At 42.9% G+C, this 14,401-nt stretch overlaps 1 protein-coding gene across 1 annotated transcript in view; it reads right to left on the minus strand.

The window, feature by feature from the left end:
* Positions 1–14,401, minus strand: part of camk2a (calcium/calmodulin-dependent protein kinase II alpha) — a 46,093-nt gene that overhangs the window by 23,961 nt on the left and 7,731 nt on the right. Inside the window, exon 3 of the mRNA XM_084730239.1 lies at positions 5,619–5,678. Coding sequence (XP_084586365.1) covers positions 5,619–5,678 — 60 coding nt within the window. The remainder of the gene's footprint in view (positions 1–5,618; positions 5,679–14,401) is intronic.

Raw genomic sequence — 14,401 nt, forward strand, 5'->3', positions numbered from 1 at the left:
CTGCTGCACTGTAAAAACATGATTCTGAGATTTAGACAGTCAGATATAATTTAGATAATCAAAAATGAAAATAATCATTACAGGAAAGACTTGGAAAATAGGTCAGTAGGTCAAAGATTGAAAAATAATTCAACTGACATGATTGTAACAGGATTAATTTAATTGATTAATTGTTTTGAGTCTTTTTTTTGTTTTATAAAAAGTGAATGAATGTGAATATTTTCTGGTTTCTTTCTTCCTCTCTGACAGTAAACTGAAGATCTTTCAGTTGTGTAGTAGTTTTATCATTTTATGGACCAAACAGCTGCACTGAAAGAAAGACGGCTCAGAAAACTCAAACGTTTTTCTGTAATCTTTGGTTGAGATCATTTTCAAATTAAATAATTACAACCGGAAATTTTAAACTTTAACATTTACTTTTGCTTCAATTAATTTACTCAATATATTTTTTAAATATAATGTTTTGCTTTTCTAAAATACAAAGATTTAACTTTATCTAAAGTAGAAAACAAAAGATGAGGAGTTGGTAAACCGTTGAGCTCAACATGTTGCCTTAAAATTTTGAGTTTTCCCAACTTTTACATTTTTTCAGTGTACTTGATTAATTGATAAAATATCAACAGATTAATTGATAATGAAAATAATTCTGCCTAATTTGTATTCAGCAGCACGTCACTCCAAATGCTTCACGTCTGGACCTGACCAGATTGTTATGGGATTAATCAATCGATTCATTGATACAATAATTGTTAGCTAAACCATTTCACCATATTATATACTGAAGTAATCCAAAAGTAATGGAAAGCAATCAAGTTACTTTAACATTATGATACTTGGATTAGGTTCAAATTACATTTTTAAAGTAACCCTCCCAGCATTACACTGTAGTATTAGTACTTTATACTGCAGTATTTATAGTAGTAGTAATAGTGGTAGTACACTGGTGACTGCAGTATTAGTACTTTATACTGCAGTATTTGTAGTAGTAGTAATAGTGGTAGTACACTGGTGACTGCAGTATTAGTACTTTATACTGCAGTATTTATAGTAGTAGTAGTAGTGGTAGTACACTGGTGACTGCAGTATTAGTACTTTATACTGCAGTATTTATAGTAGTAGTAATAGTGGTGGTAGTACACTGGTGACTGCAGTATTAGTACTTTATACTGCAGTATTTATAGTAGTAGTAGTGGTGGTAGTACACTGGTGACTGCAGTATTAGTACTTTATACTGCAGTATTTGTAGTAGTAGCAGTGGTAGTACACTGGTGACTGCAGTATTAGTACTTTATACTGCAGTATTTGTAGTAGTAGTAGTGGTAGTACACTGGTGACTGCAGTATTAGTACTTTATACTGCAGTATTTATAGTAGTAGTAGTGGTAGTACACTGGTGACAGCAGTATTAGTACTTTATACTGCAGTATTTATAGTAGTAGTAGTAGTGGTAGTACACTGGTGACTGCAGTATTAGTACTTTATACTGCAGTATTTATAGTAGTAGTAGTGGTAGTACACTGGTGACAGCAGTATTAGTACTTTATACTGCAGTATTTATAGTAGTAGTAGTAGTGGTAGTACACTGGTGACAGCAGTATTAGTACTTTATACTGCAGTATTTGTAGTAGTAGTAGCAGTGGTACACTGGTGACTGCAGTATTAGTACTTTATACTGCAGTATTTGTAGTAGTAGTAGCAGTGGTACACTGGTGACAGCAGTATTAGTACTTTATACTGCAGTATTTGTAGTAGTAGTAGCAGTGGTACACTGGTGACAGCAGTATTAGTACTTTATACTGCAGTATTTGTAGTAGTAGTAGCAGTGGTACACTGGTGACTGCAGTATTAGTACTTTATACTGCAGTATTTGTAGTAGTAGTAGTAGTGGTGGTAGTACACTGGTGACTGCAGTATTAGTACTTTATACTGCAGTATTTGTAGTAGTAGTAGTAGTGGTAGTACACTGGTGACTGCAGTATTAGTACTTTATACTGCAGTATTTGTAGTAGTAGCAGTGGTAGTACACTGGTGACTGCAGTATTAGTACTTTATACTGCAGTATTTGTAGTAGTAGTAGTGGTAGTACACTGGTGACTGCAGTATTAGTACTTTATACTGCAGTATTTATAGTAGTAGTAGTGGTAGTACACTGGTGACAGCAGTATTAGTACTTTATACTGCAGTATTTATAGTAGTAGTAGTAGTGGTAGTACACTGGTGACTGCAGTATTAGTACTTTATACTGCAGTATTTATAGTAGTAGTAGTGGTAGTACACTGGTGACAGCAGTATTAGTACTTTATACTGCAGTATTTATAGTAGTAGTAGTAGTGGTAGTACACTGGTGACAGCAGTATTAGTACTTTATACTGCAGTATTTGTAGTAGTAGTAGCAGTGGTACACTGGTGACTGCAGTATTAGTACTTTATACTGCAGTATTTGTAGTAGTAGTAGCAGTGGTACACTGGTGACAGCAGTATTAGTACTTTATACTGCAGTATTTGTAGTAGTAGTAGCAGTGGTACACTGGTGACAGCAGTATTAGTACTTTATACTGCAGTATTTGTAGTAGTAGTAGCAGTGGTACACTGGTGACTGCAGTATTAGTACTTTATACTGCAGTATTTGTAGTAGTAGTAGCAGTGGTACACTGGTGACTGCAGTATTAGTACTTTATACTGCAGTATTTGTAGTAGTAGTAGCAGTGGTACACTGGTTCTCTTTGGGGAGATCAAGACGTTGGTCTCAAACGTCTAAATCTGCAGGTTGATTGTGAATCTCTGAAGACAAACTGTTCATGTGCAGCTGACAGGAGACGGACCTCCTGTCCCGTGTTTGACTGACAGGTGACGGACCTCCTGTCCCGTGTTTGACCTCCTGTCCCGTGTTTGACTGACAGGTGACGAACCTGTCCCGTGTTTGACTGACAGGAGACGGACCTCCTGTCCTGTGTTTGACTGACAGGTGAGGAACCTCCTGTCCTGTGTTTGACTGACAGGAGACGAACCTCCTGTCAGTCAAACACAGGACAGGAGACGGACCTCCTGTCCCGTGTTTGACTGACAGGTGACGGACCTCCTGTCCCGTGTTTGACTGACAGGTGACGGACCTGTCCTGTGTTTGACTGACAGGAGACGAACCTGTCCCGTGTTTGACTGACAGGTGACGAACCTGTCCCGTGTTTGACTGACAGGTGACGGACCTCCTGTCCCGTGTTTGACCTCCTGTCCCGTGTTTGACCTCCTGTCCCGTGTTTGACTGACAGGAGACGGACCTGTCCTGTGTTTGACTGACAGGTGACGGACCTGTCCCATGTTTGACTGACAGGAGACGGACCTGTCCCGTGTTTGACTGACAGGAGACGAACCTGTCCCGTGTTTGACTGACAGGAGACGAACCTCCTGTCCTGTGTTTGACTGACAGGTGACGGACCTCCTGTCCCGTGTTTGACCTCCTGTCCCGTGTTTGACCTCCTGTCCCGTGTTTGACTGACAGGTGACGGACCTCCTGTCCCGTGTTTGACCTCCTGTCCCGTGTTTGACTGACAGGTGACGGACCTCCTGTCCCGTGTTTGACCTCCTGTCCCGTGTTTGACTGACAGGAGACGGACCTCCTGTCCCGTGTTTGACTGACAGGAGACGGACCTCCTGTCCCGTGTTTGACTGACAGGTGACGGACCTGTCCCGTGTTTGACTGACAGGAGACGGACCTCCTGTCCCGTGTTTGACCTCCTGTCCCGTGTTTGACCTCCTGTCCCGTGTTTGACTGACAGGTGACGGACCTCCTGTCCCGTGTTTGACCTCCTGTCCCGTGTTTGACTGACAGGTGACGAACCTGTCCTGTGTTTGACTGACAGGTGACGGACCTCCTGTCCCGTGTTTGACCTCCTGTCCCGTGTTTGACCTCCTGTCCCGTGTTTGACTGACAGGTGACGGACCTCCTGTCCCGTGTTTGACCTCCTGTCCCGTGTTTGACTGACAGGTGACGGACCTCCTGTCCCGTGTTTGACTGACAGGTGACGAACCTGTCCCGTGTTTGACTGACAGGAGACGGACCTGTCCCGTGTTTGACTGACAGGAGACGGACCTCCTGTCCCGTGTTTGACTGACAGGTGACGGACCTCCTGTCCCGTGTTTGACTGACAGGAGACGGACAGTCAGGTGGACACTCTGTATTCTGAGCAGTAACTGATTCAATCAGGACGACTGAGGTTCAAGTGAAGATGCTGCTAACTGTCATCAACACCTCTGATTAAAACAGAACAATCCTCAGTCTGAAGAGTTTGTGCATCTGATGTCATTACTTTAAAAATATGATCCAATACAGTGACATAAAACGTAGCCAGTAATGTAATCCAAGTATCAAAATACTGAAGTAATGTAATGCTGTGATTACTTTCTGTCACTTTTGGATTACCTGTAAAATATGGTGACATTGTTTAGTGTAATACGTTTTTTAGAAATGCAACTAACGATTATTTTAAAAATGACCCAAAGCAATTAATGAATCAATCCTAATTAATCCTTGATCGATAAGGATCAGAGGTTGAAAAAAATGTCCAAACACGTGGAGGACATGGACGTAGTCTATTATCTATTGACCTATTTGTCATGTGTTTCCTGTAATGATCATTGTCATTATCGATGAATCTGTTGATCATTTTCTTGATTAACTGATCAGTTGTTTGATTCATAAAATGTCAAAAAATGTTGATCAAAGTCCAAGATGACGCCCTCAAATGTCTTATTTTGTCCACAACTCAAAGACATTCAGTTTACTGTCAGAGAGGAAAGAAACCAGAAAATATTCACATTTAAGAAACTGAAATCAGAGAATTTAGACTTTTTAAGTGTAAAAAATGACTCATAACTAATAATCAATTATCAAAAGAGACGCATATTCATTAATTTAATAGTCGATCAATAATGTGTAAAAATGTTCATTATTAGATTTATTAGTTTGTCTAGCTGTTCCTTCCTTTGTTGTGCTCAATTTATTGATTGATTGATTTAAAGATTAAAAAATGTTACATTTCCACCCAGTGAATCATGTTTTCACCAGACGTCACTGTTATGAATCGTCATGGTGATATCGTTCTTTATTTTAAAACTGTGATCCTCATTTTTACTAAACATGTCTGTAATCTTATTACATGATCTTTTTTTAATCTGTAACTGTAATAGAATACAGTTCCTTTTTTTGTATCCAGATTACAGATCAGCAGGAAACCAGAACTACACTGGTTTAAAAAAATGACTGTGTTCTCAGACGTCTTCTGTTCAGATCATAGAAATGATCCCACAGTGTTTTATGTCTCTTTAAACACATCGTCATGTTTGTAAACAGACAGAAAACACTGAGACTACAAACATCATCATGTTTGTAGTCTCAGTGTTTCCTGATGTCGTCCAATCATCTTCTCTGTTGGACCTACAAACTATCAGACCTGACAGATCAGAGCAGCACATTTACTGCTTTTACTATGAATTATCAATATGTTTTTGTCTTATAATTGTTTTTTTATAGACAAGGAACACACAAATAAAACAAACTAAAATAGTATCCATAGCAACAGTAGCAGTAGTACCTGCAGTACTGGTACATGCAGCAGTACTCACCGATGTTGGGGTGTTTCAGTAAACGACAAATTCGAGCTTCACGGTCCAACTTCTGATGATCTGCCAACACAAACAAACACATCGATCAGTGATCAAAGTTATTGGCCAGGAACACACAGTTCAGTGTTGCCATGACACCATGTGAGCTCTGTCACCTGATTGGTTAGCCTTAAGTCAAGGAGCTGTAGATACTGCTGCTAATGTGTTACTAGTGTTAGCATACATGCTAACCTGAGTTCAGACTGAATCTCTGATGTCAGTCAGACTGACTGCTCACAGTCAGTCATGACTGACAGGGGGTCAGTGGGTATTTTTGCCCTGGGTTTGGTTTCTCAGGCTTCATACATGCTGCACAGAGGTGTTGTTCAAGCTTGTTGGCTGTTTGAAATTAATGCCTGCAGACAGAACTGAGGGCTGAAGAAAGATTCAACCAACTAATGCTTTTCAGGTTAAACAATAATTTTATTTATGTTTTAATTCAGCCAACTGAAGCGAACATTAATCAAAAAATAGACAGAAAAGCTTATCATGATCTATTATATATTGGGTTAAAACATGGAGGTTCTATTTGTTGTTCTATTGAAGAACATTTTGCAGCTTGTTGCCTCCATCAGACATTTTTTAACATCTTACAGACTCTAAAATGATTCTGACTGAACTTGGCCTGTTTCCTGATCAGACTATTTTAACACCTGCTCACTACAGCTAAACATCACAAGGTTCTCACTGTTCTCGTGTTCTCAAAGTCAACTGTGTGAGCAGCTGAAGGTGATACAGAACCCACTTTACAGTGACTTCAGAGGAGATGAAGACTTCAGAGAGAAGAGATGAAGATATCACATCAAAACAACATCAGTGTTCATGATGAAAGATGAAAGTACAGAGTTAAAAAGGAACAAATATAATAGAAAGTTGAAGCGTCTGTATGGTTTTAGGAAACACATCTTCTCTTGTTTGCATCATTTGAGTCCTAATGTGCAGCAAAATGTAGACATCTAAAAAATCATTATCAGTTTAAATGTACACTATTTTGAGAATAATTTCATCACTTTACCTTTCTGTCAGACAGACAGACAGGAAACCACCATGATACATGTCAAACATCACTCAGCTAAAATAATAAAAAAATAAAATGGTCAATTCCTGTCAGAAAAGTCTGTCTGACAGAAAGGTAAAGAGGTGAAAATATTCTAATTCACATCTGATATAGATTTTTTTAACCAATTTTATATAGTTTTTATTTTTTGAGACAGGGGATTAAAACAAATCAATGTCTTGCGGATAAATGTCACACCGACAGCTGGAACTGTCCCTTTAATCCAGTCTCATCATCAGTCCACACACATCTGATGTCTTCAGCTCTTCACTGGAGTCACATGATCCCTGGACATCATCATTTATTCACTCAAAGTGTTTCTGTTTTGAACCACAATCACTTTTACATCTCAGACATCAAACATGGTTTTTTGAAGGTCTCCAGATTTTTGTTTTCTGTTGAACCTGATTGTTGATAAAAACAGGTGGAAACTGATCTGTGACCGTTTGAACCCCTTCATGTCCACAGAACGAGAGCCTGCTGCTGACCACAGGTCAGCTGATCGTTCTTCAGTGACTCTGAATCACAGTTTAACTTGTCCATTCATCTCCTGCAGAACTGCAGGGACGGATCAGAAGATACTCTGCGAGGTGACGAGTGTCCAGCAGCCAACTGACAGTCTGCTGGGGACGGTGTCCAACAGAGCAGAGGCTTTGAAGCTCAACACAAAGACTGAGGACAACAATCCATCAGACATTAGAAAACTGATCTGAGAGTGAAACGACTTCAGATCACAGGAGTCAAACCAGAGAGACAGAAACTACAAGAGAGACAGAAGCAACCAGAGAGACAGAAACTACAAGAGAGACAGAAACTACAAGAGAGACAGAAGCAACCAGAGAGACAGAAACTACAAGAGAGACAGAAACTACAAGAGAGACAGACACAAACCAGCCAGAGAGACAGAAACTACAAGAGAGACAGAAGCAACCAGAGAGACAGAAACTACAAGAGAGACAGAAACTACAAGAGAGACAGAAACTACAAGAGAGACAGAAACTACAAGAGAGACAGACACAAACCAGCCAGAGAGACAGAAACTACAAGAGAGACAGAAGCAACCAGAGAGACAGAAACAACCAGAGAGACAGACAGAAACCAGAGAGACAGAAACTACAAGAGAGACAGAAACTACAAGAGAGACAGAAACTACAAGAGAGACAGACACAAACCAGCCAGAGAGACAGAAACTACAAGAGAGACAGAAGCAACCAGAGAGACAGAAACAACCAGAGAGACAGACACAACCAGAGAGACAGAAACTACAAGAGAGACAGAAGCAACCAGAGAGACAGAAACAACCAGAGAGACAGACACAACCAGAGAGACAGAAACTACAAGAGAGACAGAAACTACAAGAGAGACAGAAACTACAAGAGAGACAGAAGCAACCAGAGAGACAGAAGCAACCAGAGAGACAGAAACAACCAGAGAGACAGAAACTACAAGAGAGACAGAAACTACAAGAGAGACAGAAACTACCAGAGAGACAGACACAAACCAGCCAGAGAGACAGAAACTACAAGAGAGACAGAAACAAACCAGAGAGACAGACAGAAACCAGAGAGACAGACAGAAACCAGCAAGAGAGACAGAAACTACAAGAGAGACAGAAACTACAAGAGAGACAGAAACTACAAGAGAGACAGAAACAACCAGAGAGACAGAAACAACCAGAGAGACAGAAACAACCAGAGAGACAGAAACTACAAGAGAGACAGAAGCAACCAGAGAGACAGAAACAACCAGAGAGACAGAAACAACCAGAGAGACAGAAACTACAAGAGAGACAGAAGCAACCAGAGAGACAGAAGCAACCAGAGAGACAGAAACTACAAGAGAGACAGAAACTACAAGAGAGACAGAAACAACCAGAGAGACAGAAACTAACCAGAGAGACAGACAGAAACCAGAGAGACAGAAACTAACCAGAGAGACAGACAGAAACCAGAGAGACAGAAACTACAAGAGAGACAGAAACAACCAGAGAGACAGACACAACCAGAGAGACAGAAGCAACCAGAGAGACAGAAACAACCAGAGAGACAGAAACTACAAGAGAGACAGAAACTACAAGAGAGACAGAAACAACCAGAGAGACAGAAACTAACCAGAGAGACAGACAGAAACCAGAGAGACAGAAACTACAAGAGAGACAGAAACAACCAGAGAGACAGACACAACCAGAGAGACAGAAACTACAAGAGAGACAGAAACTACAAGAGAGACAGAAACAACCAGAGAGACAGAAACAACCAGAGAGACAGAAACTACAAGAGAGACAGAAGCAACCAGAGAGACAGAAGCAACCAGAGAGACAGAAACTACAAGAGAGACAGAAACTACAAGAGAGACAGAAACAACCAGAGAGACAGAAACAACCAGAGAGACAGAAACAACCAGAGAGACAGAAACAACCAGAGAGACAGAAACTACAAGAGAGACAGAAGCAACCAGAGAGACAGAAGCAACCAGAGAGACAGAAACAACCAGAGAGACAGAAGCAACCAGAGAGACAGAAACTACAAGAGAGACAGAAACTACAAGAGAGACAGAAACAACCAGAGAGACAGAAACAACCAGAGAGACAGAAACAACCAGAGAGACAGAAACAACCAGAGAGACAGAAGCAACCAGAGAGACAGAAGCAACCAGAGAGACAGAAACAACCAGAGAGACAGAAGCAACCAGAGAGACAGAAACTACAAGAGAGACAGAAACTACAAGAGAGACAGACAGAAACCAGAGAGACAGAAACTACAAGAGAGACAGAAACAACCAGAGAGACAGACACAACCAGAGAGACAGAAACTACAAGAGAGACAGAAACTACAAGAGAGACAGAAACAACCAGAGGGACAAAATAAAGACGAACCAGAGAAACTAAAAACAAAATGAAACGTCTGCATGCAGAGTTCTGTAAAAGTCTCTCCAGGGACAAAGAACAGCCCGAGGTTCCTCATGCAGGTTCCTCATGCAGGTTCCTCATGCAGGTTCCTCATGCAGGACAAAATCCTTTACTTGTAAATATTCAAACATGACCAGCGACTTTAAAACAGGGACGCTGTCTGTTACTGTTATAAACAGATGAGCATCCTGAGGCCAGCTGACCTTTGACCTTCTTACATCACAGACCTCAGTTAGAACATTAGACCAAACAAATTCTTACTTAAGAAAAAGAACATACATCCGTTATTGGAACAATATGACAGACTCACAACACAAGACATATTTGTCCCTGACAGCACGCGGCGAGTCGAACCCTCAGCTTATACACTGGTGCTTCCTGCACCCCCCCCCCCCCCCCCCCCCCCCACTTCCCCTCAGGAATCTGGGAGGTGGCGAGGAGACACAGGATGAACCTACTCCGGCCGGGTTTTGGTCGAGGTTAACCGACTTCTCATTACCTATATCCTGTAGTCGCCCTTCCCATTCGCCCATTTTCCCATCCTTCATCCCACTGACTACCCTGAGAAGAAGAGACGAAATACAAAGAAAGATGAACAAATAAAAAACAACAAAGATGGTGAGGTGACATTATCGGGGATCTCAGGAGTAACATGAGTCAGTCAACGATTTCCTTCACCTCACCCTGAGAGACACATGGACCAGGTTCGGATTCAATGACCACAGTCTGCTGACGGACAGACACAAGCAGACTTGTCTGTCCTCAGAGGACACACCGTGTCATCACTGTGTTTTTTCTTTAACATTGGAACAGTTTCTCCAAAGTTTAATAAGAAGGAAGAATTTAACCCTTTTTCCAGTGAAAAGAACGAACGTGTTGTGTTCAGTGTTACTTCCTGCCATTTGAAAAGTCACAGGTACAAATACGTGTAAATATAAAATATACTGTATTCAAGTACACACCTGCATCTGCATTTGTCTGTTTGTTCCTGTTATTAGATTAGTGGTTGTTGTTGTCTGCAGCGATAAGACAAACACTGTGTAGTAAACAACATATATACTTGTACATCTTTGTATATTGTATAAATTTATTATCTTTTATTTTATATTTTTTATTTTAGGAACTATTGGTACTAACATTATTGTCTTAACTGTCTTTGGCAAGACAAATGTCCTGCAAATAACATCGACAGACACCACCGACCAACCAGAGAGACGGAAACCACCGACCAACCAGAGAGACAGACACCACCGACCAACCAGAGAGACGGAAACCACCGACCAACCAGAGAGACAGACACCACCGACCAACCAGAGAGACGGAAACCACCGACCAACCAGAGAGACACCACCGACCAACCAGAGAGACAGACACCACTGACCAACCAGAGAGACACCACCGACCAACCAGAGAGACACCACCGACCAACCAGAGAGACAGACACCACCAACCAACCAGAGAGACACCACCGACCAACCAGACAGACACCACCAACCAACCAGAGAGACACCACCGACCAACCAGAGAGACACCACCGACCAACCAGAGAGACAGACACCACCGACCAACCAGAGAGATGGAAACCACCGACCAACCAGAGAGACGGAAACCACCGACCAACCAGAGAGACAGACACCACCAACCAACCAGAGAGACACCACCGACCAACCAGAGAGACAGACACCACTGACCAACCAGAGAGACACCACCGACCAACCAGAGAGACAGACACCACCAACCAACCAGAGAGACACCACCAACCAACCAGAGAGACGGAAACCACCGACCAACCAGAGAGACGGAAACCACCGACCAACCAGAGAGACAGACACCACCAACCAACCAGAGAGACACCACCGACCAACCAGAGAGACGGAAACCACCGACCAACCAGAGAGACAGACACCACTGACCAACCAGAGAGACAGACACCACCGACCAATCAGAGAGACAGACACCACTGACCAACCAGAGAGACACCACCGACCAACCAGAGAGACACCACCGACCAACCAGAGAGACAGACACCACCAACCAACCAGAGAGACACCACCGACCAACCAGACAGACACCACCAACCAACCAGAGAGACACCACCGACCAACCAGAGAGACACCACCGACCAACCAGAGAGACAGACACCACCAACCAACCAGAGAGACACCACCGACCAACCAGAGAGACACCACCGACCAACCAGAGAGACAGACACCACCAACCAACCAGAGAGACACCACCGACCAACCAGACAGACACCACCAACCAACCAGAGAGACACCACCGACCAACCAGAGAGACAGACACCACCAACCAACCAGAGAGACACCACCGACCAACCAGAGAGACGGAAACCACAGACCAACCAGAGAGACAGACACCACCGACCAACCAGAGAGACAGACACCACCAACCAACCAGAGAGACACCACCGACCAACCAGAGAGAAAGACACCACCGACCAACCAGAGAGAAAGACACCACTGACCAACCAGACAGACAGACACCACCGACCAACCAGAGAGACGGAAACCACCGACCAACCAGAGAGACAGACACCACCAACCAACCAGAGAGACACCACCGACCAACCAGAGAGACACCACCAACCAACCAGAGAGACAGACACCACCGACCAACCAGAGAGATGGAAACCACCGACCAACCAGAGAGACGGAAACCACCGACCAACCAGAGAGACAGACACCACCGACCAACCAGAGAGACACCACCGACCAACCAGAGAGACGGAAACCACCGACCAACCAGAGAGACAGACACCACCGACCAACCAGAGAGACAGACACCACCGACCAACCAGAGAGACAGACACCACCGACCAACCAGAGAGAAAGACACCACCGACCAACCAGAGAGACAGACACCACCGACCAACCAGAGAGACACCACCGACCAACCAGAGAGACAGACACCACCGACCAACCAGAGAGACACCACCGACCAACCAGAGAGAAAGACACCACCGACCAACCAGAGAGACAGACACCACCGACCAACCAGAGAGACAGACACCACCGACCAACCAGAGAGACAGACACCACCGACCAATCAGAGAGCTGCTGCAGAGATGTAAGAGAAACTTTTCTGCTTTTCTCCTCCAGGAAAACACAGCAAACAAATGTCATGTTGGCTTCAAACCCAAACACACACACACACACACACACACACACACACACACACACACACACACACACACACACGTACACACACACACACACACACACACACACACACACACACACACACACAGTGATACAAAGCAAACACAGCTGTTGTTTTAAGGAACATTTCGTGGTTTCAGCTCCTCATTTCCATTAAAACAAACTTCTCAGATGGTGTTTGACTCTCAGTCTGATCATATTAAAGATCATCACTATCATAATTATTGATCCTACATTTTTTTAAACAGCACCTTTGAAGAGCAGACTTCACACTAAAACAAAGAAGAGTCCTGAAACAAGCAGACGACCAGATTAAAAAAAGGTTGGAGATGCTTTTTAAAGTCTTAACAGCGTCCACAGATTCATAAGTTCAAATGGAGAACGTTCCAAAGACAAGGAGCTACAACCTCAGACAGTGTTCTTTGGTCCCCGGTCTGAAGTGACAGACAGCTAACTGACCCGATCATAGTCCTGCAGCACCTCGTTAATGCAGCAGGTGACTGACCAGGTGAGGCTGGATTGTGACTTTAACAGGAAGTCGGTGTAAAGACATCAGGACTTGGTCAGAAGTTTGGTAGCAGCATTTGGACCGGTTGTGGGTGGTTTATGGATCAGTTTCTTGCTAAGTTCATGGATAACAGGTGACAGGTAAAAACAGGATTACAGGATGTAATAAATACATGTACAATCATCTGTATCTCAGCTCCGAGTTCTGAGTTTAAAGACATTTCTCAGCAGATAGAAACAGGAGCAAAGTAGACAGTGAACATGGTGGTGAAGACACCTGGTCCACAGAGACGCCTACATCACAGAGGGACGGTGTAACTGAACAGGATAAATCCCAGGACAAGGCCATCTGGGACAGAGATAAGAAGTTTTGTCAATGTTAATAAAATGATCTCGTCAAACTGAGCAAATTGAAAAGAATGGTTGTTTTTTAAACACTGTGGGGATCAAATGAAATGTATCATTGAATATCGTCTGCATAACAAAGATGAGCCTGTAAAACGACTAACTGCCCAAGAGGGAACAACTGCAAAGCAAACTGCATCCGTCCGAGGACAGAACCCTGGGGAACACTACGGAACAGAGCTTCAGTACATGAGGCACAGGAATATACACGAATGTTTTCTTACTTTTCTCAGATATTTGTTCTTGAACAGAGCAGTGAGATGGAAATACAAAAGTCCTACATGAGATTTATGAGACGTGTTAACAGCCGAGTCAGTTCTTTCCCAACGTGTTGAATCGTGTTTCATCTTAAACTGGATACACATGCAAGAAGTTTACAAATAGCACATCGAAACACCCCAATATGTCCATATAAGGGCAGAAGACTGACATGTCATCTGCAAATCACAAAGCAACAAGACGCTGACATCTGACAGGTGACATAAGAACAAACAGGAAATACAAACATATTGACGAATGTCACAAAAGTTCTTAAATTGTTCACATTAAACAATCAGATCTGTGCATACAAATGATTCATTGATGCAGAGCGTCCAATCCAGAGCTGAAGCAGAGACACGCCCACAACCTGAGACTCTCAACCAACACATGATCTGTCCTCACTGCTGACTGTCACAGAGCAGCTTCA

The sequence above is a fragment of the Lutjanus erythropterus genome, chromosome 11 (genome assembly GCF_056507025.1).
Source record: "Lutjanus erythropterus isolate fLutEry1 chromosome 11, fLutEry1.hap2, whole genome shotgun sequence".
Lineage (NCBI taxonomy): Eukaryota > Metazoa > Chordata > Actinopteri > Lutjaniformes > Lutjanidae > Lutjanus > Lutjanus erythropterus.